Source organism: Chiloscyllium punctatum, chromosome 22 (assembly GCF_047496795.1).
Source record: "Chiloscyllium punctatum isolate Juve2018m chromosome 22, sChiPun1.3, whole genome shotgun sequence".
NCBI classification, from domain to species: domain Eukaryota; kingdom Metazoa; phylum Chordata; class Chondrichthyes; order Orectolobiformes; family Hemiscylliidae; genus Chiloscyllium; species Chiloscyllium punctatum.
This window is the reverse complement of record NC_092760.1, coordinates 87,568,100-87,595,630: the sequence shown is the minus strand read 5'-3', so window position 1 is coordinate 87,595,630 and position 27,531 is coordinate 87,568,100. Positions and strand designations below refer to the sequence as shown.

Below are 27,531 nucleotides of genomic sequence, written 5' to 3'. Positions count from 1 at the left end.
TGGCAACTGCTGTATCCAGGATCGTAAGACTTTTGTCCTTTTCCAACTTAATATTGAATCTTATTGTATTATGCTCACTATTTCCCAAATGATCCCCACTCTGACATTCTCCACTTCATCTGATTCATGGCCAGATCAAGCACAGCTTCCTCCCTCCAAGGACTGAAAAATTCCATAAAGTTCTCATGCGCACATTACAGGTATTCTTCCCCTTCCATGTTCCACACTCTACCATTTTCCCATTCGCCCCTTGGAAATTGAAATTACCAACTATTTCAACCCTACTTGTTCTGGAGATTTCCATAATCTGTTTACAAATGCTCTTTTCTACTTCCTCTCCACTACTTGGAGGTCTGTAGTAAATACCCAAAAGCTCACCACTCCTTCCTGTTTCTCACCTCCAACCACATCGAATCTAGTTCAGTAACTACATCCCATTCCGAGGCAATGATACTCTCCTTGACATGACTGCTACACCTGCTCCCTTTTAGCCCACTCTGTTTCTGTTCAAAGTCTGATAATGTGGGATGTTAAATATCCAGCCCTCTCTGGCTTGAGCCATATTTCCGTCAGTGCTACTGTGTTCTAACCTGAGGGCAATTTCTGCTTCCAGTTCTTCAGACTTGTTCCCTATACTATGCATTTCCATATATACAAATTATCCCAGTCCTTCTTGCTAGTTGGGAGGTGACCATTCCTTTGGTCACTGTCAACACTCAGGTTTTCCCTCACTTCCACTCTTTGACACCAGGCCATCCTCTGTAGTTTCTTACGGGCCGTGATACATCTGGATAGAAAGCTTTCTCTGGTACAAAGTTGATAAGGGTATTTACAGACATGCCCGAATTTCCTTAGCCTCCTGAGAAAGTTGAGGTACTGTTGTGCGTTCTTGACCATTGTATCAATGTGGCTGGACCTGGATAGATTGTTAACAATCATCACTCTGAGGAAGTTGATGCAGCTGTGATGGAACAGTGGTGGTCTCCAGTTAGCTAGCACTCTTAACATTTGGGAAACAGTCCAAACTGTGACACAGAAATGCAATCATTCAAGGAACTAGCACTGATCCTTGATTGCCTTCTCAGTTGTGGTGAGTGAGCCAACATCTTCCAGAAGGCTCCTCAATCACGTCTCACTCCCACCCTTTTTCACTGTTGTTGGATAACAACCATGTACACCCCAGATCCCACAAAAACAAACAAAATGTGTGACCTGTTCAATCTATTTAATTATTGGGTCAGGACTAAAGAGCTGGTGGTCTGAACAATACATATTTCTGCCTCCTGCTTTGACTGATGCTGAGAGATTGTTTACATCTCTCGAACAGACTGAGAACTTCGTTCAACCCCTTAACTAAAACGCAGAATGATGAGTGTCATCCCACGATTACATAGTTCCATCTAATCTCAGTTTTTACTCTGGTTTTGAAATGGGGTGTGCCCAGTGACTTTTTGCTTCAGAAACAACAACAGCAACAAAAACTGGTGCGCCATTTGCTAAGGTTACTTTTCTTCAGTTTTTTCAGTAGTCTGGGAATTTAGAATAGAAGGAATGGAGGTTAGGGCAGTTGAATGTTCCTCCTGCAGAATGTGGGAGGTAAGGGTCACCAGTCGTGTCCCTGTTGACTGCATCTGTGGGAAGTGCACCCAACTCCAGCTCCTCAGAAACTGCATTAGGGAACTGGAACTGGAGTTGGATGAACTTCGGATCATTCAGGAGGAGGAGGGGGTTATTGAGAGGAATTATAGGGAGGTAGTCACACCTCAGATAAAAGAAAAAGGTAGATGGGTTACCATCAGGAGACAGAAAGGGAATAGGCAGGCAGTACAGGGATCCCCTGTGGCCATTCCCCTCAACAACAAGAATACCATTTTGGATACTGTTGGGTAGACAACTTACCAGGGTAAGCAATGGGGCACAGGTCTGTGGCGCAGAGTCTGTCCCTATTACTCAGAAGTGAAGGGGAAGAGGAGCAGATCTTTAGTCATTAGGGTTTCCATAGTTAGGGGGACGGATAGGAAGCTTTGTGGGAAAGAGAGACTCACGATTGGTGTGTTGCCTCCCTGGTGTGTGATGTCTCAGGTTATATTTTCAGTTCCTTGCGGGGGAGGGGGAGTAGCCCTAAATCGTGGTCCACATAGGCATCAATGACATAGATAGGAAAAGGGATGGGGAACTAAGGCAGAAATTCAGGGAACTGAGGTGGAAGCTTACAGCTAGAACAAACAGCATTGTTATCTCTGGCTTGTTGCGTGTGCCACATGTGAGTGAAGTGAAGAAGAGGGAGAGAGAGGAGTTGAACACATGGCTCCAGGAATGGTTTTGAAGGGAGTGTTTTGGATTCCTGGATAATTGAGGCTCTTTCTGGGGAAGGTGGGACCTCTAAAAACAGGATGGTCTTCACCTGAACCAGAGGGGTACCAGTATTCTGGCGGGGTGGAATTTGTTAATTCTCTTCGGGTGGGTTAAAACTAATTGAGCAGGTGGGAAGGGAACCTAAATTGTAGTTCCTCGAGTAGAGGGGAGGATGAGAGTAGTGAAGTCAGAACTAAGATTTCAAGATCGCAAGAGGGCATGGGTAAGCAAGAAGTTGGTTTGAAGTGTGTCGACTTCAATGCCAGGAGCATCCGGAATAAGGTGGGTGAACTTGCAGCACGGGTTGGTACCTTGGATTTTGATGTTGTGGCCATTTCAGAGACATGGCTGGGGGAGGGACAGGAATGGTTATTTGAAGTTTCCAGGATTTAGATTTTCAGTAAGAACAGAGAAAATGGTAAAAGAGGAGGGAGATGTGGCATTGTTAGTCAAGGATAGTGTTATGGTTGCAGTAAGGATGTCTGAGGACTCGTCTACTGAGGTAGTATAGGCTGAGGTTGGAAACAGGAAAGGAGAGGTCACCCTGTTGGGAGTTTTCTATAGGCCTCCAAATTGTTCCAGGGATGTAGAGGAAAGGATAGCAAAGATGACCCTCGATAGGGGCGAGAGTAACAAGGTAGTTGTTATGGTGGACTTTAACTTTCCAAATATTGTCTGGGAATACTATAGTTCAAGTACTTTAGATGGGTCAGGTTTTGTCCAATGAGTGCAGGAGGGTTTCCTGACACAGTATGTAGACAGGGCAACAAGGGATGAGTCCACATTAGATTTGGTACTGGGTAATGAACCTGGCCAGGTGTTAGATTTGGAGGTATGTGAGCACTTTGGTGATAGTGACCATAAATCGGTTATGTTTACTTTAGTGATGGAAGGGGATGGGTATATACTGCAGGGTGAAAGTTATAGCTGGGAGAAAGACAATTGTGATGCAATTAGGCAAGATTTAGGATGCATAGGATGGGGAAGGAAACAGCAGGGGATGGGCACAATTGAAACGTGGAGCTTATTCAAGGACCAGCTACTACGGGTCCTTGGTAAGTATGTACCTGTCAGGCAGGGAAGAAGACAAAAATATTCATCGTGGAGTTCATTTACTAGTGGTGTACCATTTCGGATCTGTTTTGGATCCACTGCTGTTTGTCATTTTGATAAATGACTTGGATGAGTACATAGAAGGATGGGTTAGTAAATTTGCGGATGACGCTAAGGTCGATAGAGTTGTGGATAGTGATGAAGGATGTTGCAGGTTACAGGGAGACATGGATACCCTGCAGAGCTAGGATGTGAGTGGTAAATGGAGTTTGATGTGGAAACGTGTGAGGTGATTCACTTTGGAAGGAGCAACAGGAATGCGGAGTACTGGCCTAATGGTCAGATTCTTGGTTGTGTAGATGAGCAGAGAGATCTTGATGTCCATGTACATAGATCCTTGAAAGTTGCCATCCAGGTTTTTGGGTTATTAAGAAGGCATACGGTGTGTTAGGTTTCTGTGAGAGGGATTGAGTTTCAAAACCATGAAGTCATACTGCAGCTGTACAAAACTCTGGTGTGGTCCCATTTGGCGTATTGCATATAGTTCTGGTCACCACCTTATAGGAATGATATCAACATTTTGGAAAGGGTTCAGAGGAGATTTACTAGGATGTTACCTGGTATGAGGGAAGATCTTACAAGAAAAGGCTGACGGACCTGAGGGTGTTTTCCTTAAGAGAGAAGAATGTTAAGAGGTGACTTAATCGAGACAAACAAGATAATCAGAGAGTTGGATAGGGTGGACAGTGAGAGCCTTTTTCCTTGGATGGTGATGGCTAGCACGAGGGGACATAGCTTTAAATTGAGGGGTGATAGATATAGGACAGATGTCAGAGGTAGTTTCTTTTCTCAGAGAATAGTAGGGATGTGGAACGCACTGCCTGCAACAGTAGTAGACTTGCTAACTTTAGGGGCATTTAAATGGTCATTGGATAAGCATATGGATGAGAATAGAATAGCGTAGGTTAGATGGGTTTCAGATTGGTTCCACAGGTCAGTGCAACATGGAAGGCCGAAGGGCCTGTACTGAGCTGGAATGTTCTATGTAACAGTGATGGTCTACAGTTAGCTGACATTCCTAACATTTGAGGATCATTCCAAGCCACTGTGCAGAACTGCAATCATTCAGTGAACTAATAGTAATCCAACAAAGGAGTTCTCAGGAAGGGGGAATGAAAACTTGGCCAAAGGGGTTAATTTTATGAAGGGTTTTGAAATTGGAGTTTGTAATGATTGGAACCATGGCCAGGTAGTTCTCAATGCCTCTGAGATTCCTGATTGGGGTTGTTAACCTGAGCCAATCACGCAGTCCTGGCAGACAGATGAACAGGAGATTGAGAGACACTCTTCATTCTAGGGACTGGCTCTGAGCTGGCTGGTCAGAACTCATGTACTGTGCACATATAAGTAAAGGTTAGCAGCCGCTCTGCAGGTATTTTAGAGTCATACCTGGAAAAAGGAAGCTGGTTGTGGTAGTTGGATGTCAATCATCTCAGCTAGAGGACACCTCTCCTGTAGGCCCAACCACCTTCAGCTGCTTCATCAATGACAATCCCCTCCATCCTCCCACCATGATGCCAGGAGTAAAGATTTTCGCTGATAATTGGGAGTGGTGAACAATGACCATTCATGACTCCTCACACTGTGAAACAGTCCATATCCTAAAGCAATAAGATCTGGACAATATCCAGGCTTTGACTGACAAGTGGCAAGTACCACACAAACGCCAGGCAATGACCATCTCCAACAAGAAGAATTTAAACATCGCCCCTCAACATTCATCCCTGACTATCAACATCCTGGGGGTTACCATTGACCAGAAACTGAACTGGACTGACCACATACACACAACAGCTACAAGACCAGAGGCTAGGAATACTGCAGTGGCTAACTCACATCCTGAATCTCAAAGCCTGTCCAACGTTTACAAGGCACAAGTCAGGAGTGTGATGGAGTACTCCCACTTACCTGGATAGGTGCAGCTCCAACAACACTCACAAAGCTTAGCACCATCCAGAACAAAGCAGCCCGCTTGATTGGTACCACATCCACAAGCGTCTACTCCCTCTCCCACTGAAGGGGACCAGCAGCAGTGCCTATTATCGACAAGATGCCCTACAGGAATGTACCTAAGATTTTTAGACAGCATCTTGCAAACTCATAAATACTCGAAGGACAAGGGAAGCAGATATGTGGGAACAGCACCCCCTGCAAGTTCCCCTCCAAAGCATTCACCATCCTGATTTGGAAATATATCACCCTTCCTTTACTGTCATTGGGTCAAACTCCTAGAATTCCCTCCCTAAGGCCATTGTGGATCTATCCACATCACATGGACTGCAGTGGTTCAAGAAGGCAGCTCACCATCACCTTCTCAAGGGGCAACTAGGGACGGGCAGTAAATGCTGGGTCCAGCCAGTGATGCCCATGTCCCATGAATGAATTATCAAAAAGAAAATCTCATTCCTTGGGTTAAGTGTAGTCACATTTGAAAATTATTTTCTGTATTTTTGTTGATGAATGTGATATTTGGATTCACACTCACAGTTAGAAGAATTCTTCGTTCCCCTGAATAATTATCAGCCACCATTAAACTTAAAAGTCACAACACACAAGGGAAACATTAGTTTCCTAGACACTGTGGTATTTAATTTGGCACAAGACAACAGGCACACGTTTTATTTCAATAACTGAGTTTCATTAAAAGCACATTAATCTGAAAGACATTCATTCCCTGTCCCTGCATGTTTTCCAGGCTCACAGTTAGCTGCAGGTTCTCTTTCTGACAGAGCCGACTTGGCTGTCTCTCCCCTCCTCACTTCAGCTGCGTTTGCTGCTCCTTCACCTCACCCTCAGACCCACACTCCCGCCCCCCACCGTCACCCACAGATCCACACTCCCTCCCCCCCCCCCCCCCCCACTGTCACCTTCAGACTCACACTCCCCCACCCCCACCATCACCCTCAGACTCACACTCATCCCCCCACCGTCACCCTCAGACTCACACTCCTCCCCCCGCACTGTCACCTTCAGACTCACACTCACCCCCCGCAACGTCACCCTCAGACTCACACAGCCCCCCACCGTCATCCTCATACTCCCTCTCCCCACTATCACCCTCAGACCCACACTCTCCCCCACTGTCACTCTCAGACTCACACTCCCCCCCCCCCCACACTGTCACCCTCGGATCCACACTCCCCCCCCCCCACACTGTCACCCTCGGATCCACACTCCCCCCCCCCCCCCCACTGTCACCCTCAGATCCACACTCTCCCCCGCACTGTCACCCTCAGAACCACACTCCCTCCCCCCGCACTGTCACCCTCAGACCCACACTCCCCCACCACCGTCACTCTCAGACTCACACTCCCCCCCCCCCCCCACCATCACCCTTGGACTCACACTCCACCCCTCTCCACTGTCACCCTCAGACTCAAACACCCCCCACCCCTCCATCACCACCCTCAGGCTCACACACCCCCTCCCTCATCCCCACGCACCTTTCCTAGTGCTCATCGCAGCCTGTGATTTTAGGAAGAACTCCCTTTAACATGTCTCAGTTCCTTATGTGGGAGTGAGGTTTTTTTCTAATTGGTCATGGCTCAGTTTTTATTCCCTTGAGTGATTTGTCCACATCTGGGGCCAAATCCACCATCTGCCCCCGTATCTTTAGAACGTTGCTGTGCACAATTCCATGTGAATGCAAGTCTTCTTTCTTTCCAAGTGTATTTTGCCTGGCTGTGTCTGCAGGTTATTTGACAGTCGGTTCTCTGATACCATGGCAGTGGATCTTAGACAAGTTTGTGTAGAATTGGGAAACATTCCGAGATTCTAACCTGTTTGTAAGTCTATCTTGTTATTTAACACTCTGTGAACTGTCTATTTGAGTAAGCAAAGGATGCGGTTGAGTGAAAAATTGTGATGCTGGAAAAGCACAGCTGGTCAGGCAGCATCCGAAGAGCAGGAGGGTCAACGTGTTGAGCAATTACCTCTTTCTCCAGAGACTGCTGTCACATGGTTTATTACATCATTATTGACATAGGCTGGCTATTTACTTGTTTGAGTAGTAATCCTTTATATTACATGGCCTATTGCTGGATAATTCCAGAGCTTTCCCATGGGCACCTTGTTCCCTCAGTTGCTGGGAAATAGTTAAGTCAAAACCCTAGACATGGCTCCCAAATGTATTTGAAAATAAAAGTCAATTTGAAAAACCCATGGGTTAACCTCAAACTCAGGTTGGAGCAAGAAACAAAGGTGAAAATCGTCCTATCCTACCTGGGCCACTCGACCCTTGAAACTCTTGGATTACTTTTTAAAAATATAGCAAGTTCTAAACACACGAGCAGTTAAAACATATCTTACCACCAAATATAGGCACTTTGCAATGTTAGATCCATACAATTTCCAATCATATTAATTTTCCCCTAACTTAAACGCATAGGAATATTTCTGACTTTGTTATAGTTATTAACAGTTCTTTCTCAAGATTTATAACTTCTGTGTTTATTCCTCAACTTTAAATGTATTTCAGCTGGTTGGACCAGAAGATTAGTTTTGGAGGAGATATGCAGAAATGCTGTCAGTTTGTTGATGAATTCAAATAAAATTGTAATTTCCTGAGTTATTGATAGTTTGCAGCAATGCAGTGACAGATGAGTGATTCCAAATGCTGGTGAACCAATGGCTGTAGACGGGTGTATGATTAAAATATTAGACAGAGGATGGAGAATGTTAAATGCTTTGAATGATTAATACATACAACTGGCCTGCTGAACCCATCCCCAACAATGGGTCTCCATGAAATGATGGCATTTGTAAAATAAATGTGCTATATGTGTCAGAAACTTACCTACTTTCCCTATTCCCACACTCTTAACCTGGAGCTCCTCCAAATTTTCATCTCCAATGTTGCCCTTTACCCACCCCCGCCAGTCTGAAAACAGAATGTCAGTTCTTAATCTGACAACATCCGGCTGATCCTCACTGTTACCTCTCTGATTTCTTCCACTGTCTCAAAACTGTCATACTATTTGTCCAGCCTCCAGTAGTGTGTGAAAAAGATTGCTTCCAGCTAAGTACTAGGAAGATGGAAACCATTTGCTGTAACTTTTGATCCCTCTTGGTTGTTAAATTAGGCAGGGTGGCTCTATCCTTACCATCATTGGTACATCAATGGCAGTGGTCAAGTCATGGATCTGTCGAGGCCCTTAATGGTCAACTAGCAGCTCATAAGCAGCCAAATAATGAAAACTTTAAGGCCTCTTTCCTGCAGACACAGGCATACCCTACTGACCTGGTGCAGTTATAGGGATGAACTGAGGGAGTGGTTCTCTATGCTTAGCCGTCTTATTTACCCCCCTGCCACAGAATTCCCTGTAGTGGAAAGGCCCCATGTGTGTCCCCTTGCCCAGCCATAGCTTCCCAATTTCCCACTCACCTTCCACTCTGCTCACCTCTTTGGGATCTCCCTGATTCAGCCTGGTAAGGCCACCACAGTTAAGTACCAGCCCAGGCTCCTCCATGACTCCTGGTTGGTTACTGAACCTCGTGGTGATGCTGGGGCTGGACAGTTTCTAGCCATTTGACTGGGACAACCTCCCTTTTCGGGGCTGTTACCATGCCCTTCAGTGATTGAGGAGAGAAATCAAGGTGAGGGGCTTCTGTTGTGCAGAGAGACCAGAGAAGCTGAAAGTACTTTCTTTGAATTGAAGTTCTCAAGGACGTTTAATGGGGATGTTTAAAATAATGAAGGGGTTTGGTCATACAGACATGAAGAAACTCTCCAAGTGACTAGTGGCTAGTAGGCATCAAGCTGAAGTGATTTGGAAAATGAAACTGAGTAGTGAGTTGTTATGGTCAGAAAAACCTGACTGAGTGGCAGAAGGAGAGTCAAACTGACCTTTGAAAGATAATTGAATGGGTGGTTGGTGGAACAATTTGTTGGATGAATTGGGAGGGGAGCGCGGCTGATTGAGCAGTTCATTTAAAGAGCCGACACTAGATGGATATAGAGTTTTTTGTCATGTGTACTTCTGTAAGAAAAATACAATGAAAAGCTTTATAAGTTGCCCGACCATGGCGCTTTATGTGAATGACATAAGTCATCTGTAACAATAAAAGTAAATTTAAGACAAACATTCATCACAATTCAGTTAACAGCTCCTGGGCTGAGAGAACGATGAAACACATGGCAGGGATGAAAACTGTCGATCCATGACATCCGTCACACTGGGTCACCAGAAAAACTGGACCAGAAACTTCCTCCAAAGAAAACTGCTAAGCCAGGCCAAGACCACCACCCCTGGATGAAACCACCATGCCGGGCCACCCGTAAATCTGGGCCGGAAGCCTCCTGTGTTGTAAACTTTTATCGTTCTCAGAAGAACAAAAGCTCCCCTGGGGATCGGCCATGGTTTAGTTCCTCGATCACTGCTGGTTTAGATCATTTCAGCCAGAGAGGTACCAAACCTAGCCTCCACGATCCTAATTTGGCCAACCAATCTGTCCAAAGACAGCTACTGGAAAGTGTTACGTGTCTGTGTATTGGGGAAGTGCAACGCAAGACTATACGAAATAGGAACAGGATAAGCCTTTTGGTCCCTACTCTGCCATTCAATTACATTTTGGCTGATTCAACATTCCTCACATCCACTTTCCTTGCCCTTTAGCTGTAGCCCTTGACTCCCTGACTGATCAAGAATTTATCTCAGCCTTAATGATACACAATGACTCCACCCCCACAGCTCTGTGTGGCAAGGAATTCCAAAGACTTACAATGCCCTGAGAAAGGAAATTCCTCCTCATCCCAGACTTACATTGATGCCCCTTCATTCTGAGACTATACACTCTGGTCCTCGACTCTCCCGTGAGGGGAAGCATTGAGTGATATTGCCCTGCATTGTGAGAAAGCCTTTCAACATACTACTCACTTAAAGGTGGTTAGTACACACATATTGAACTATACCCCAGTAAGAATTACATCTGACGTTAGTGTCTGAAATTTACCACAACACAAAAATGCTTCTCCCATAATTCAAAAAGTTTTATCATTATACTTAAGAGAACAAAGTTTCATTTGTAGTTAAATTCTCAGAACCAGTGCTTCCAAACTGACTGTCATGGAATATTTATAAACTGTTTGACTCCAAGTGCCTTATTGTATTGTGCAAATTATTAATGTTGCCAAAAAAAATTAAATATTCTTGAGTACAGTGAAAGCTTATTACTGTCAGCTTAAAAAGTCATTGTTGAGTGGAATGCATGATATGTAAATGACACATTTCTGTACATAAATTGTAGTTGGTTCAAACGAAGAGAACGTGTGTTTGTATGTGGAGTGTGTGTGTGTGTGGTGTGTGTGTGTCTACATTGATCGCAGTGAGGCAGAGAGGAACATTACCCAACCAATTGTAACAGGAAGGAAGTATGCAAACTGAAGAAAGTGTGTACTCTAAATTCAAACGTAAAGATGTACAAAGAATATGCAATGGTTCAGAAGGCAACTGTTACATCTTCCGAGAATGTACCATAAATGCTAGTTATTTGCTGCTGTTGCTTTATTGTTATATCAATAAGTTGTCTGTCTCACTAAGTCATTGTGCGATAAAAGGTTCTTTGGCGTCCTTTAAGTACTCTTTTCAAAATTCTGAATGTTCTCACTGTGCAGAGCTCAATGATTATGCAGCACAGTCATCTGCATGTAAATAGAAAGCATGTTGGAATTCCTGCAAAAATACGAGGGATTCAAGCTTCTAATCGAGCACTATTCATTGCTTGTATGATGCTCAACTACTTGCTATCAACATTGAGAGTGCATATCATACTGAAAGACTTGCTATTGGTCTTGATTGTTGGAGTGAAACATTGAACCTTGTTTTGTTCAACAGATTTATACCGACTGGGCCAATCATTACCTGGTGAAGTCTGGCCACAAGCGGCTTATCAGGGACCTGCAACAGGATGTGAGGGATGGTGTGCTCCTGGCTGAGATCATCCAGGTTGTAGGTGAGCGGTGCCTTTGATCTCTTTGGCGTGGCTCTTGTGGGAAAGAAAATAACTTTGTTGGCTGCTTGCTTTGATGGTGCCCGTTCCCCAATCTCAGGATGATACCTGATTACAATTGTATTAAATGCAGAACAGACAGCCTACTCTGAAACAGGTATTTCAAGATTAGAGTGGTACTGGAAAAGCACAGTAGGTCAGGCAGCATCCGAGGAGCAGGAAAATCGACGTTTCGGGCAAATGCCCTTCATCAGGAATGAGGCAGGGAGCCACCGGGGTGGAGAGATAAATGGGAGGGGGTTGGGGCTGGGGAGAAGGTAGCTAAGAGTGCAATAAGTGGATGGAGGTGGGGATGAAGGTGATAGGTCAGAGAGGAGGGTGGAGTGGATAGGTGGGAAGGGAGATGGACAGGTAGGACAGGTCATAAGGATGGTGCTGAGCTGGCAATTTGGAACTGGGGTAAGGTGGGGGTGAGGGGGAATGAGGAAACTGGTGAAATCCACATTGATGCCCTGGGATTGAAGTGTTCCGAGGCAGAAGATGAAGCGTTCTTCCTCCAGGCGTCTGGTGGTGAGGGAGCGGCGGTGAAGGAGACCCAGGACCTGCAAGTCCTCGACAGAGTGGGAGGGGGAGTTGAAATGTTGGGCCACGGGGCGGTGGGGTTGATTGGTGCGGGTGTCCCAGAGATGTTCCCTAAAGCGCTCTGCTAGGAGGCGTCCAGTATCCCCAATGTAGAGGAGACCGCATCGGGAGCAATGGATACAAAAAATGACATTGGTGGGTGTGCAGGTGAAACTTTGATAGATGTGGAAGGCTCCTTTGTGGGTGTTGGAATGAGGTGAGGGGGGAGGTGTGAGTGCAGGTTTTTCAATTCCTACAGTAGCAGGGGAAGGTGCCAGGAGGGGAGGGTGGGTTGTTGGTGGGACATGGACCTGACCAGGTAGTCACAGAGGGACCGGTCCTTGCGGAAAGTGGATAGGGGTGTGGTGGGAAAAAGATCCCTAGTGGTGGGGTCCATTTGTAGGTGGTGGAAATGTCAGCAGATGATGCGGTTTATGCAGAGGTTCGTGGGGTGGAAGGGGAGGACCATAGAGTCATAGAGATGTACAGCATGGAAACAGACCCTTCGGTCCAACCTGTCCACGCCGACCAGATATCCCAACACAATCTAGTCCCACCTACCAGCACCCGGCCCATATCCCTCCAAACTCTTCCTATTCATATACTCATCCAAATGCCTTTTAAATGTTGCAATTGTACCAGCCTCCACCACATCCTCTGGCAGGTCATTCCATACACGTACCACCCTCTGTGTGAATTTTCCCAGACGGACTCCGATGTCCACCGATACATGAATCCAAACAGCAAAGGCAGTAACAGTGCAGGTACACTGTGGTGTCAGTTCCTTTCTCTCTCTCTCCTGCACTGACCTCACCGTGTGCTTCCTTTGTCTGTTCGACTGGGGGGGGTTCTGTCCGTGTTGCGGTTAGATGGGTGGGGATTGAGGGCAGAGGTGTGGGATGTGAATGAGATGCATATTTCCAATTCCTCCACCTCCACAGTATCTGCTCCCAGAAGGACCAGTTCCACCACAGAACACACCAGATGGCCTCCTTCTTTAAAGACTGGAATTTCCCTTCTCAGGTGGTTGAAGATGCCCTCCAATGGTTCTCATCCACGTTCCGCACCTCTGCCCTCAAACCCCATCCCTCCAACCATAACAAGGACAGAACTCCCTGGTCCTCACTTTCCACCCTACCAACCTTCACATAAACCGCCCACATTTCCGCCACCTCCAAACGGACCCCACCACCAGGGATATATTTCCCTCCCCATCCCTATCCAATTTCCGCAAAGACCGTTCCCTCCGTGACTACCTGGTCAGGTCCACGCCCCCCAACAACCCACCTTCCCCTTCTGGCACCTTCCCTTGCCATCGCAGGAACCGCAAAACCTGCACTCACACCTCCTCCCCCCACCTCCATCCAACCCCCCAAAGGAGCCTTCCACATCCATCAAAGTTTCACCCGCACATCCAACAATGTCATTTATTGTATCCGTTGCTCCCGATGCGGTCTCCTTTACATTTGGGAGACTGGACGCCTTCTCGCAGAGCGCTTTAGGGAACATCTCCAGGACACCCGCACCAATCAACCCCACTGCCCCGTGGCCCAATATTTCAACTCCCCCTCCCACTCTGCTGAGACATGCAGGTCCTGGGCCTCATCCACTGCACTCCCTCACCGCCCGACGCCTGGAGGAAGAACGCCTCATCTTCCACCTCGGAACACTTCAACCCTAGGGCATCAATGTGGACTTCAACAGTTCCTCATTTCCCCTTCCCCTACCTCACCCCAGTTCCAACCTTCCAGCTCAGCACTGTGCTCAAGACCTGTCCTACCTGCCTATCTTCCTTCCCACCTATCCACTCCACTCTCCTCTCTGACCTATCACCTTCATCCCCACCTCCATCCACTTATTGCACTATTAGCTACCTTCTCCCCAGCCCCAACCCCCTCCCATTCATCTCTCCATCCCGGAGGCTCCCTGCCTCATTCCTGAAGGGCTTTTGCCCAAAATGTCAATTTTCCTGCTCCTCAGATGCTGCCTGTCCTACTGTACTTTTCCAGCACCACTCTAATCTTGACTCTGATCTCCAGCATCTGCAGTCCTCAGTTTTGCCTTGTTGAAACAGGTATTTGTCAATCTTCACACTCATGATAACATCTAACATAACAAATTATCTTCTCGAGTGCGTTGCCTACCCTCATGGTCTTTGTTGAAGCCAAAAATGGGTAGGTTAGAGGTGAATTTGGGCTCACAGCCTGATTTTTTAGATTGTAACCCCTGCTCCTCCTACACAAACCTGTTCCTTTTCTTTCTCACATTTGCTCCATGAAAGTCTAATGTCGGAAAAATAAATGATGGAGTTCCGTCAAAGTATTTTATTCAAGGTGATCTTGCTGTGATAAGCAAGATTCGGAGGGAGCACTAAAATAAAACAAAGGACTGTGGATGTTGAAGGTCAGAAACAAGCACAGAAATTGCTGGAGAAACTCGGCAGATATGGCAGCATCTGTGGAATGATAACTTTAAACAAAGTTAACGTTTTGTGTCCAGTGACCCTTCTTCAGAACAGAAGAGGCATCTGATGAAGAGTCACCGGACTTGAAATGTTAACTCTGCTTCTCTCTCCACAGATTCCTGATGAAGGGCTTATGCCCGAAACGTCGATTCTCCTGCTCCTCGGATGCTGCCTGGCCTAATGTACTTTTTCAGCACCACACTCTCGACTCTGATCTCCAGCATCTGCAGTCCTCACTGTCTCCACTGATACTGCCAGGCTTGCTGAGTTTCGCCACAAATTTCTGTTTTTGTTTCAGATTATTACTTAGATTTAGATCACTTACAGCGTGGAAACAGGCCCTTCGGCCCAACAAGTCCACACTGACCCGCCGAAGTGCACCCACCCAGACCCATTCCCCTACATTTACCCCTGCACCAAACACTATGGGCAATTTAGCATGGCCAATTCACCTAACCCGCGGGAGGAAACCGGAGCACTCAGAGGAAACCCACGCAGACCCGGGGAGAATGTGCAAACTCCACACAGACAGTCGCCTGAGGCGGGAATTGAACCCGGGTCTCTGGCACTGTGAGGCAGCAGTGCTAACCACTGTGCCGCCGTGCCACCCATGAGGGGACTTGACAGGGTAGATGTTGAGAGCACGAGCCTAGTGCAATTCCCTTAAACCGTGCAGTGCACAGCTTGTTCCTTGCTTGGCGAATAGTGTGCCAATGTCAGTCGCAGCATTGACTTCTGGTCCTGGCTGCACATGCATCTGGAGCTCCAGCCAGAGGGAAACAAATTAGTGGGAACAATGATTCGAGGATGTTCCATTCTTGCAGGGAATCTGGAACTAAGGTTTAAAATTAAAGAGTTACCCATTTAAGATGGGAATGTGGATGATCTTTTCACTCAGATTATTGATGATCTTTGGAGTTCTTTTCTATAGTGAGGAATGGGAGGTGGGTTATTGAGTACTTCAGGGCCACATTAGGCATACTCTGGTCAACGAGAGAATCTAGGGTTATAAAGGACACAGAATTTTGGACACCACAATCAGATCAGCCATGTCCATATTAACTTATGGAACAAGCTTGACATTGCTCCCATTTCTTATGACCTCATCCATTATATTACACGTGAAGTGAAAAAGGAAGGGAAAGAGAGATTGGATTAAAAGCGTGATAAAAAAGACATTTAAAAATAAATAACAATAACATTTTTCTGAATCTCTGACTGTAACTAGAAATGGCAGGGAAGGTGGCAAGAAGAGAAACTAATCAGGCAGGAGTCACTTGAGTGATACCTGCCCGCCCCCACCTCCCATTGCTGTCTCCTCAGTGATCCAACCCCTGGGGCAAAGATTCATAATTGATCAACCTGAGTCACCACCAAATAAGTGACCAATTAACTGCCACTTATGGTCTCTGGATTACTGGTCAGAAGTGGGTACTGCAGATGCTAGAGATTAGAGTCAAGATTAGACTGGTGCTGGAAAAGCACAGCAGGTCAGGCAGCGTCCGGGGAGCAGGAGAATTGACATTTCAGGCAAAAGCCCTTCATCAGGAAGGGCAAGTCGGTGAAGGGCTTTTGCCCGAAATGTCGATTTTCCTGCTCCTCAGATGCTGCCTGACCTGCTGTGCTTTTCCAACACCGCTCTAATCTTGACTCTGGATTACTAGTGACAATTCCGGGGACATGGGGTGAAGAGTGCTGCACACAGCAGTCCCATATAACCGCATATTCTGGCATTTCACAGACTCCCAGTTCAACTATTTATTCCGCAGCGCTGCGGAGTCCGTGGACCATGTTTGTGTTGGTTGTGAGTGCTTCCATCCCCTTTTTAGTCTTTTATTGGTGTTTTTGTTGCGCATCAGTCCCAAGCTTCTAATCTTTGAGCAATTGGTGCAGAGGAGTATGGCAGATCGGAGGATCTCCTCCTGGGTCTGGCCAGATGGCAATAAACAGGTCCAGGCAGCAGCCTGCTTATCTTCCACGGTTATGTTTGAGCACGAGTGTCTTTGGAGAGGAAACACACAATGTCTCCCAATGCTCTCTGTGACTTTAGAGAGAGGTGGGCACCACAGGGGATACAGTGCTTTACTTTCCCCATCCAACTCCCTTTTGATTTAATCCCCTCCCTCTCTCCCTACACACCTACCCCCCCCTCACTTTTTGATGTTAGCATTGCCCTTTACAGGCTTTGCTTGTAAATATTAAATTGGTCACACAGGTGTTTTCCTGGTGGCAGACAAAAGATATCTAGGTCGTCATTAGATTCTTAATTCCAGATTTTTATTAAATTCAAATTCCACCATCTGCCATGGATTTGAATCTGGATTACTCGCTCAATAACATGAAGCCATCTCCTCCCCTGAAAGGACACTGAAAGCCAATCTCCTGCCGTTGCCCCTGACACAATTTCCTGCTCAGCCCCAGCCTATGATTTCCCTTTATAAACCTTTCTGCTGAGCCTGGCCTTCAGTCGCCTGGGCCTCTGACCATTCCCTGTTTCTCACTCTGGCCTCTGATTGGCAGAGCTCCAAGTGGGGCAGGACATCCCTGATTGGCTGAGAAGCCCACCAATTTACCATTTAAGTCTCTGATCAGCAGAGCCAGGGAGAGGAATCATGGGTATTGATGTTTTTCTTCTCTCCCCATCCCCCTTTTAATCTTCAACAGTTTCTGCAATGTGTTTCAGATTCCCATAGAACAGTGTAGCACAGAAGGAGGCCATTCAGCCCATTGAGTCTGTATCAGTCCTTTCAAAGATCAAATTGATCAATAGCACAGTCAGTCCTACCACGCACCCTACCCTGGCTATTTCTTTCCTTCCTGATTGTGCAAGTATCTCTCCAATTTCCTTTTGAATGCTCATTTGATGTTGTATCCAATTCAGAATCTGGGAAGGAGTGGATTCCAAATTGCAACTACACTTTGTGTTAATATTTTTTGTTTTATTCCCTCTCGCCTTTTTGCCAACCAAATGAAATGTAGTTCATTCTGGGTCATCTGATTATCAGCTACTGAAAACAGTTTTTACTTATTCTTGTTAAACCTCTCATTGTTTTATTTTCCATCAAATCTCCTCGGCTCTGAAGAGCTTCTCTTGTCCTTGCTCCACCTGCTGCCAGTTGTTCAAGCGTGACAGTGACCAACTAAAAGACCCTACTGTGCCATCCCATTCTAATAAATCTCTCCTGAACCCTCTGTGAAGCCTGTGGATAGGGAGAAGGTGTTGGGGCTCGGAAATGCTGTCTTTTGCATGAGATGCTAAACCTGAGCTTCCATGTCCGGGGAATTAAAAGGTCCCTGGGGACGGCATTTGAGAAGAGCAGGGGAATTCTGCCTGCATTCCAACCAACAGTCGGTATCCCAAATAAAAAAAAACTAACTTAATAATCTATGAGACAAAGGAGCAGAAGTAGGCCATTCAGCCCATTGAGTCCGCTATCCCGTTCAGTGAGATCATGGCTGATCTGATCATTTTCAACTCCATTTTCCTGCCATTTCCCATAACCTTTGATTTCCTTCCTGAAAAGGCAGTTGAAACAGAGTCTTTGAATAGTTTTAAGGCAGAAGTGAATACATTCTTGATGTGTCAGAAGGTAAAAGATTTACAGGGATTTAGATTTATGGTCATACTCGGATCAGCTTTGATCCTGTGAATGATGAAGTAAGATCGAGGGGCTGAATGGCCTGCTGCTGCTACACGTGTGCATGTTTGAGCAGTTTAGTACACTAACAACACGACTGCTGTGTCAGATGTGGGGGAATGCCCACACATGGTGGCATGGGATGGCACAGTAGGGTCTTTTAGTTGGTCATTGTCATGCTAGAACAACTAGCAGCAGGTGGGGCCAGGAGAAATCAGTTCAGAGGTGAGAGGTAAACAAAGTGTTTGAACTTCAGCAGCTAAGTGCACTTACCGTGGAGGCTTCATGCAGTTTCCATCTGTGCTATCCCTGTCTTTTTTTTAGTGTCTGGAGTAATCATGAAACCTAATCCTGCCCATGACACTGTGGCATACTTGACCCACCACCGATGAGGCTTGTGCATGCAGACTGTTGATGGAGAGAAAAGAGAAACCTGTGTGGAAGGGGTTAAACAGAGCTGTTGTACAGTTGTCTGCTTTTAGGAGATGACCTTGCTCCTCAGCTGCTGTGGGTTGGGTAGATGCCACCCAGTTGAAAACCCTACATAATACTGATGAGTGTATCTCTGCTTTGGTGAGGTTGCTTGTTGATGACTTGCCATACTTGCCACGAGCTGTTCTGTTCAATAAGCTGAGAAACTTAAACACACCACTTCCTTCATATTTCAGCACATGAAAAGATTGAAGACATCAATGGCTGTCCGAAGAATCAATCTCAGATGGTGAGTAGCCTATTCACTTCCTCACCCTCCCGCATTTCAGACATTGCACTGTAGAAATAGAACAGTTTATTTTCAGAGCTATTTCACTGGAATGGGTTTTGAAATTACTCTGCATGTTTTAGAATTGGTTGCGTCAAGCACTTGAACATATTAATCCAAATAAAACAATTTACTCTGCAGCTTGTGTCGGTTAGAATAGGGGGGGATATTCAGCACAGACTAACATCTTAATCCTCACAAGGAAAGAAAAATCTCACCTCACGAAAAATGCTCATTTGTGAGCATTTTGAGAAGATTGTCAACATAATGTGTAATGTGTTGTGTTAATGTCCACAAGTTACATTTTTTCATTGATCTCAATCATTTCTTTTTGGAATCAGCTCTTCTTCCAAGCTTTCCTGTTCACACTTGTTTGGCTGAAAATAAAAATAGCGTTGGAATCCTGAAGTTATTCGCAATTGAAAATCTGATTTGTTCCAAATCCCTACTTTAAAATAGCAAGGCTACGGAGCAAAAATGTGCAGGCAGGTTAAATTTAGGCAGTCGCTGTGTTTTGAGGAGGGCCCAGTGGATGATTGATGAACTGATCCAAGAATAACGAAGTGTGTCGAAAGAAGCACATTATCTGGAATCGCACTCCAACAGAAAGAAAGGTCGGGACAGCTTTGTATCTGGACAAGTGGATAATAATGAGCAGGATGGCACAGCCACTTGGAGGGCCTGGTGAGGTTGCTATGAGGGAGTAAGGAATAGGTTTCCTCTCATGTCTTGCCACTCTGTTACATTCCTGATTTGTCGTCAAATGGAGACTAGACATTTCTCAATAGGGAAGTGGATATCACTGTTAATCCAGTCTTGCATGGCTGTTTGTTAAGGGCTATGAAGCTAGGGTTGGTGAGGGGGTGGGCGAGCAGCTGGTAGGCAGGAAAGTGGAGTTGAGTCCATCATCAATTCTGCCATGATCAGACTGTACAATGGAGTAGTTGTGTGGGGCTGAATGGTCTTCAGCTGCTCGTGGATTACAACCTTTCAATCTGATGCTCAACACAAACAAGATATGCTGAAGAAGAAGGGTCTGCTTTCTCTCCACAGATGCTGCCAGACCTGCTGAGTTTCTCCAGCAATTTGTTCCAGAGATAACAGAGCTGTTGGGAGCAGGTCAGTCTCTAACACCAATTAGTGCACACCTCAAGGAGAGTGCGGGAGGCAATAACACTATAGTTAAGTGAAGGACTGATACTGGAAATCTGACTTAAAGACAGAAAGTGCTGGAAATGCTCAGCAGGGTTGGCAGCCTCTAGAAAGGGAGACTGAATAGGCTCTGAGTATTATCCACACCTCCCAATGTTCCTCCTCTGTCCTGAGGTCAGTGATGTACTCACTTGTGGTTACCAGCGTCTCCTCCTCTATTTGTTCAGAGGCCATTCTTCTTGCAATTTCTTCCTTGAGTATCTGAGTCAGCTTCTCAGTCAATAAACCATCCGAACAGTTCGGAGAAAAGATTGGACTGGCACCTCTATGTCCGTATACTGCCAGCAACCTGCATAATGCTGATTGGAAGCTGATGAAGCTTTTTAATGAGTATAGTATTTCTTAGCTTCAAGGCATAGCCTCATTTCTCTGAGATGTATTTGCTAATGTAGCAATGAGTCATGTGGATTAAGAATGTCCCAGGTTTGGTCATTGGTATGCAATCACATCCCAGATATTAACTTCAAGAAAGAGGCCGACTTGAGCAGAGGAGGCTGAGATAGATCATCCACTCAGCACTCCTGGATGAAGATTGTTCTGGGAGGATCATCCTTATCTTTTGCATTGATGTGCTGGACTCTTCCATCATTCAGGATGGGGATATTTATAGTGACTCTTCCTCCACTTGCAATGGCTTCTTTGCACACTTGCTCAATGATCTGTCTTTGGCTACCTCATTCACCACCTTTCACGACTGGGTGTGGCAGGAATGCAGAGCTTAGATCTGATCTGTTGGTTATGGAATCACCTAGCTCTGTCTCACACTGGTTGTTTATGCTGTTTGGCATGAAAGTAGTCCTGTTTGGTGGCTTCACCAGGTTGACACTTCATCTTCAAGAATGTCTGGCTGTGCTCCTGGTATGCCCTCCTGTGCTTTCCACTGAACCAGGCGTTGATCCCTGGCTTGATGGTAATGGTTAAGTGGGGAATATGCCAGGCTGTGAGATTGCAGTTTGTGCTGGAGTACAATTCTGCTGCTTTTGAGGGCCCACAGCACCTCATGGATGCTCAGTCTTGATTTGCTAGATCTGTTCAAACTCTGTCCCATTTAGTTCAGTGATTATGCCACACAACACGATGGAAGGTATTCTCAATGTGAAGGCGACACTCTGTCTCTGTGAGGACTCTGCAGTGATTGCTGTTTTCGATACTGTCATGGGCAGATGCATTTGCAGCCAGCAGATTAGTGACGATGGGGTCAAAAGTCTTAAAATCACTTTCTGTTTTCCATGGGTTTCCTTGGGTGTTATTAATTCTCAGTTCAGAGAATTAATGACACCCAATCCACAACAAATGGGATATTTACAGCTTGCCTCAAAGTGGCTTTACTAATTGAAAACTGTCTGTATCCACGGCAGCAGCGCAGAATGTCAATTCTGACAATATCCCCTTTTCTGATCAACACATCTAGTGCTGCATTCGAAAGTGGAGGCCATTTGATTCTTACTCTGTTGGCTTCCAGTTGCCTGTACCAAAGCACATCTCCCTTTTAAGAGATAAAGGCTGATCTTACATAACGCCAGGAGCATTAGATGTCATTGCTTTCATGAGGTGAGCTGTCAATCCTTGATTCACATGTCATTGATGGTATGCAAACTCAATAATTAGCAGTCTTGATTCATTCCATCTCTGACTTGCATCCATGTGATGAGGCAAGTAATTAAGTGAGTGACTAAGTCAAATAAGGAAGAGCTTGAATTTAAGTTGTGTGTAATTACATATTTACTTTGACCCAAAGTGCTTTGAGTATTGAAGGAATTGACCAGGTTTGGTCCCAGTCTTTTCTGATGTATCTATTATGAGGGAGCCGGTGCTGTACCTCCGATTAGGGAGAAGATGTTTACCACAGATTCCAGTGCCGAATTGTTATTTCTATGGCTTAGTGTGTTTATAAGTTGGAAGAGGAGAAGATGATGATTTTCTAGCAATCAACTATTCGTCAGGCCTTCTTTGTCGACGAGCACATCTGAGTAACCATCAGCTGCAGCAGGTGACTGAGAGCTATTTTCCCTGATTTTGCTGAAAGAATCAGTTTTGGAGAGGGCTATGTGGAAGTGAGTATACATTTGTATCTCCTGATGGTGGAATGAACAAAGAACTGAAAAAAAACTCCTATTTCACCTCAACTCCAAAAAGGAAGTGGATTAATTCTCCTTGTGTCCCTCAGTTAACTTCTAGAACAAATACCTTTACAATTCCCTTTCAAACTCACTGCTATCGGCAGGATTACAGGTCCCTCTGAACAGCCCATTCCAAACGTGAACCATTCTCAGCTTGGTAATATGTAGTCATAGAGCCATAGAGATGTATAGCATGGAAACAGACCCTTCAGTCCAACTCGTCCATGCCGACCAGATATCCTAACCTAATCTAGTCCCACTTGCCAGCACCCAGTCCATAGCCCTCAAAACTCTTCCTATTCGTATACCCATCCAGATGCCTTTTAAATATTACATGTACTAGCCTCCACCACTTCCTCTGGCAGCTCATTCCATACATGCACCACCCTCTGAAAAAATTGCCTCTGAGGTCTCTTTTCTATCTTTCTCCTCTCACCCGAAACCTATGCCCTCTAGTTCTGGACTACCCCACCCCAGGAAAAGACTTTGTCTGTTTAACCTATCCATGCCCCTCATGATTTTATAAGCCTTTATAAGGTCACCCCTCAGTCTCCAACACACCCAGGGAAAACAGCCCCAGCCTGTTCAGCCTCTCCCTATAGCTCAAATCCTCCAACCCTGGTAACATCCTTGTAAATCTTTTCTGAACCCTTTCAGGTTTCACAATATCCTTCTGATAGGAAGGAGCCCAGAATTGCACGCAATATTCCAAAAGTGATAAAGAGATCATTGAAGCATAGAAATAGAAACAGGAATAGGCGATTTATGCCCTCAAACCTGCTCCACCATTTAATGTGATCATGGCTGATCATCGAGCAGAACACCCTAATTCCCACCCCTACCCCCATATCCCTCGATCCTTTTAGCCACAAGAGCTATATCTACCCCTTCTTGAAAATGCATAATGGTATGATGGCTAGTGAATGGGTTACAATAATTCTTCCATCCCTTCAATAGCAACTTGCATTTGTATCATCCTCTAACATAGTAAATGGCCATTTTTCAACTTTCTAAATCCCCTTTGACATAGTGGACCAAGACCTCCCCAACATCATCCAGTTTGGTGAGACTGTGCACACGTGGATCTGATCTTACCTTCCTGGTCATTGCTAGAAAGCCACTTACAATGGCTTCTTTGCCCACTCCTGCATCATTCCCCCAATGATCTGTCTTTGGCTGCCTCCTGCCTCTCATTTAGATGCTGATCCTGAGTGTTATTATCATAGCACAACTTGCCAAATGTCAAGTACAGAATGTTTCTCCAGCTAAAGATTGCGAAGGCCAAAACAACTGTCTTCTTACCAGCCCAAGTGCTCTTCCCTCGATACTGACTTCATCCTTCTCCTTAAGAACTGTCTCAGGCTGAACTAGGCGGTTTGCAACCTCCATGCCAAATTTGATCCTGCAGTGAGTTTCTGATCAGAACACCACATGATCACCAGGACCACCCATTTCCAAATCTATCACACTACCTGCCTCTACACCTGTCTCAATTTATTTATCACTGAAACACACACCCATGCCTTTCCCATTTGAGACTTCACTATCCCATGGTTGACTGGCCTACTGCCTGTTAACTCGAGGTCATCAAAACTCTGATACTTGCACTCCAACTAGAAACAAATCCCATCTCCTATGATCCTTGTGGTCGCTAATACCCTGGTTAACAGTGTTAACACTCATCATTGTTTTTAATCACTTCAGCCCCTCACTTCTCTCTATTTCTGGAATCTTCTCAAACTGAAAAACTCTTTGAAGTGTCAAGGTGAATGTGAGGGCTACAGATGCTAGAGTTTTACCTGCACTTGCAAACACGTCATTTATTGAATCCGTTGCTTCCGATGCAGTCTGCTCTACATTGGCGAGACAGGATGCATATTTGCAGAATGCTTCAGAGAACATCTCCATGATACCTGCACCAACCAACCCCACCACCCTGTGGCCGAACCCTTCAACTCCCCCTCCCACTCCACCAAGGACATGCAGGTCCTGGGCCTCCTCCATCGCCACTTCCTTACTACCCGATGCCTGGAGGAAGAACGCCTCATCTTCTGCCTTGGGACCCTCCAACCCCAGGGCATCAAAATGGATTTCACCCGTTTCCTCATTCCCCACCCCCCACCTTACCCCAGATCGAACCTTCCAACTCGGCTCCACCCTCATGACCTGTCCTACCTGTCCATCTTCCTTCCCACCTATCCACTCCACCCTCCCCTCTGACCTATCACCTTTACCCTCACCTCTATCCACCTATTGCACTCTCAGCTACCTTCCCCCAGCACACCCGCTCCCCCCCCCCCCCCCCCCCCGCCCCATTTACCTCTCCCCCTTGGCTCACAACCTCATTCCTGATGAAGGACTTTTGCCCGAAATGTCGATTCTCCTGCTCCTGGGATGCTGCCTGACTTGCTGTGCTTTTCCACCACTACACTCTTTGAAGTATCTGTTTGTCTCCAATGCTGGCCTCTTGAGTATCCTCAGCCTCGATTGCACTACTATTATTGTCAGTGCCTTCACCTGTCTGGATCCAAAGCTCTGGAATTGTCTCCTTAAACCTTTCCCCCTCTCTATCTCTCTTTCCTTTTGAAGCAATATCTTACAGCCTTCTTCTTTGACCAATGACTTGTTCATTTATTGTAATGTCTGTTGATACAGTTCAGTGTCAAATATTGTTTGCCAGCACTCCTGTGAGGCACCTTGTGGCATTTGATTTGGAATGTTAATGGGGCTATTGCAATAAATCCTTCTTCTTGTCAGCATTATTTTTGCTGAAAGCCAGTTTTCAGTAAAAATGTCAACATTCTGACATTATTGCTATAGATTGTCCTTAGGGATTGTTCAATTCTGGCTATGGATTGGAAAGATGGATGTTGCAAGTGTTTCAGTAGGCTACTGAGGACAGTTCTGGGGTTCTTGAAGAACAACAGAAAGTTTACAGTTATTTGAAGACAGAGAGAAAGAGAGTAGACTATGTTATCATCGGAGAGAGAGTAGATTCCATGTTAGAAGTGTTGCAGACAGTTGTACTGCTGCGACAGTAGCTGAGCTGCACAGATTCTGAAGAGTTAAGCGCAACTGGGTGGTTCTCTAGTGGAGTGAAGATTTTGAAGAGATCCTGGGGAGCTACGAAAATGGGACGGTCAGTACCTGAATTTTGATGAAGTAGTGAGAGGCTCAGAAGGAGCCAGTGAGCTTGAATATTGCAAACAGTCGTTTTTCTTTGGAAAGATCTTGTGTATTGATGAAAGAATGATGCTTTGTCCAAGCTTTTCATCTTGCACTCACCAGTACAACTGGCAGGAGTATCAGTGTAAAAGAAAAACAGAATTTCTACTGTACGAGGAAGAACGCCTCATCTTCTGCCTTGGGACCCTCCAACCCCAGGGCATCAAAATGGATTGCTTCTTGGTTTGAGCAACTGGCGAAGCTAGCTGTGTCAAGCTGCTTTAGCCACTTGCTGCCATCAAGTCTAAATGACATTCTGTATATCACACTGACAAATAATATGGTGCATGGCATTAAAAGCTGGTGTGATCCTGGGTATTTGGGTACTGTGCCCTAAAGACTGGTGAACCATGTGAAATATATATCCCTTTGGCTTTTCAGTTCTCACATAGCCTATGCTTTCAAAATTCAAAACACAGTGTTGATCATTATGACGTGATTCCACATTCGACAGCAATTAGTAAATAATCCCAAGTATGCTGGGAATTACACTGACAGCCAACATGGGATTGGGCTCAGTGTGGTACACTTACATACACTGGAAGCTGCAGGTATCAGTAAACATGTATTTTGTTTTGTACATGAAAGAAAGTTGGAGATGGTGGAGAGTCAGAGTGGATGAAAAGTGGAACTGGATAAAGCACAGCAGGTCAGGCAGCATCAGAAGAAGAGGAGAGGAAAGTTCGGAACCTTTCAACCTGAACCATTGACTCCTGTCCTCCTCTGATGCTGCTTAACCTGCTGTGTTTTCTCCAGCTCCACTCTTTATCCTATCTGAAAGAAAGTATCTGCCTTACTTCAACAAAATAGGTGACAACCATAAGCTAGTTGAAAGCCAAAATACCTGGTTTAAGATTTAAAAAAAGCTTATCAGTCACCTGGCAGTTGCAAGTGTTAAGTACAAAGCTAATTGAGGGTGTGCAGAGTAACAGCATTCCGACTGCAAGTCCAAACAGCAGGTCTGCCAAGCCTTTGTCCTCAGTGCACTCCTCTACAATGGTAAGAACTGCACACACATGCTGGGCAGGAGAAACACCCTCCTTGTTACAGTTATATCCTCAGCATCCCTTGAAAGGACAAGGACATTGACTCAGAGGCCCTGGGTATGCTAATTGCATCAGCAAATACTCAGTGTTGAGCTTGTGACATCTGCACTGGCTCAGCCATACTCGTGGATAATGACCAGTTACCCAAAGACCTTCTGTACAATGGATTGGTCATTGCACTATGACCTCCAAGGTGTCTATCTCGCTGCTACAAGGTGACCTGTGAGCAAGGTATGACGATGGCTGACATTTATGGGCGGCACGGTGGCTCAGTGGTTAGCACTGCTGCTTCACAGCGCTAGGGACATGGGTTCAATTCCTGCCTCGGGCAACTGTCTGTATGGAGTTTGCACATTCTCCCCTTGTCTGCGTGGGTTTCCTCCGGGTGCTCCGGTTTCCTCCCACAGTCCAAAGGTATGCAGGTTGGGTGAATTGGCCATGCTAAATTGCGTGTAGTGTTAGGTGCTAGAGTGAATGTAGGGGAATGGGTCTGGGTGGATTGCTCTTTGGAGGGTTGGTGTGGACTTGTTGGGCCGAAGGGCCTGTTTCCGCACTGTAGGGAATCTAATCTAAAACTGGGAGATATTCAATGTTTGTATGACCACTGGAATGTTTAGAATGACATTAGAAGAGGTGAGCAGAAATAACTGACCAAGAAAAGGAACGAGAGAAACCAGAGGCCCGCAAATCATCCACCTTAACTGCCAGGCCAGAGTAGGGTTCCTGAGTCACATCATGAAATGTTTGTCCCTGTTAAATCCACTGATGGGATATGAGCATCAGTGAATGGGGCAACATTTATTTCCCATCTCTAATTACCCTCAACTACTTTCCAGGCCTTTTCACGGTTAAGAGTCAGCTACGTCGTTGTGGGCCAAGATTCACATGGACAGACTCAGGAAGGAGGGTAGATTTCATTATCTCCTTCCATAAAGGGGCTTCAGAGATGGTGGGATTTGACCTTATGTCCCCAGAGCATTAGTGTGGGACTCAGGATCGCTAGGCCAGTGGCATTACCACAGCACTGGGT

At 45.7% G+C, this 27,531-nt stretch overlaps 1 protein-coding gene across 15 annotated transcripts in view; it reads left to right on the top strand.

The window, feature by feature from the left end:
• Positions 1 to 27,531, top strand: part of nav2a (neuron navigator 2a) — a 1,091,104-nt gene that overhangs the window by 653,930 nt on the left and 409,643 nt on the right. For all 15 annotated transcript variants that reach the window (XM_072592781.1, XM_072592785.1, XM_072592776.1 and 12 more), the window contains exons 2-3: positions 11,301 to 11,418; positions 18,807 to 18,859. In XM_072592781.1, the coding sequence (XP_072448882.1) occupies positions 11,301 to 11,418; positions 18,807 to 18,859 (171 nt within the window). The remainder of the gene's footprint in view (positions 1 to 11,300; positions 11,419 to 18,806; positions 18,860 to 27,531) is intronic.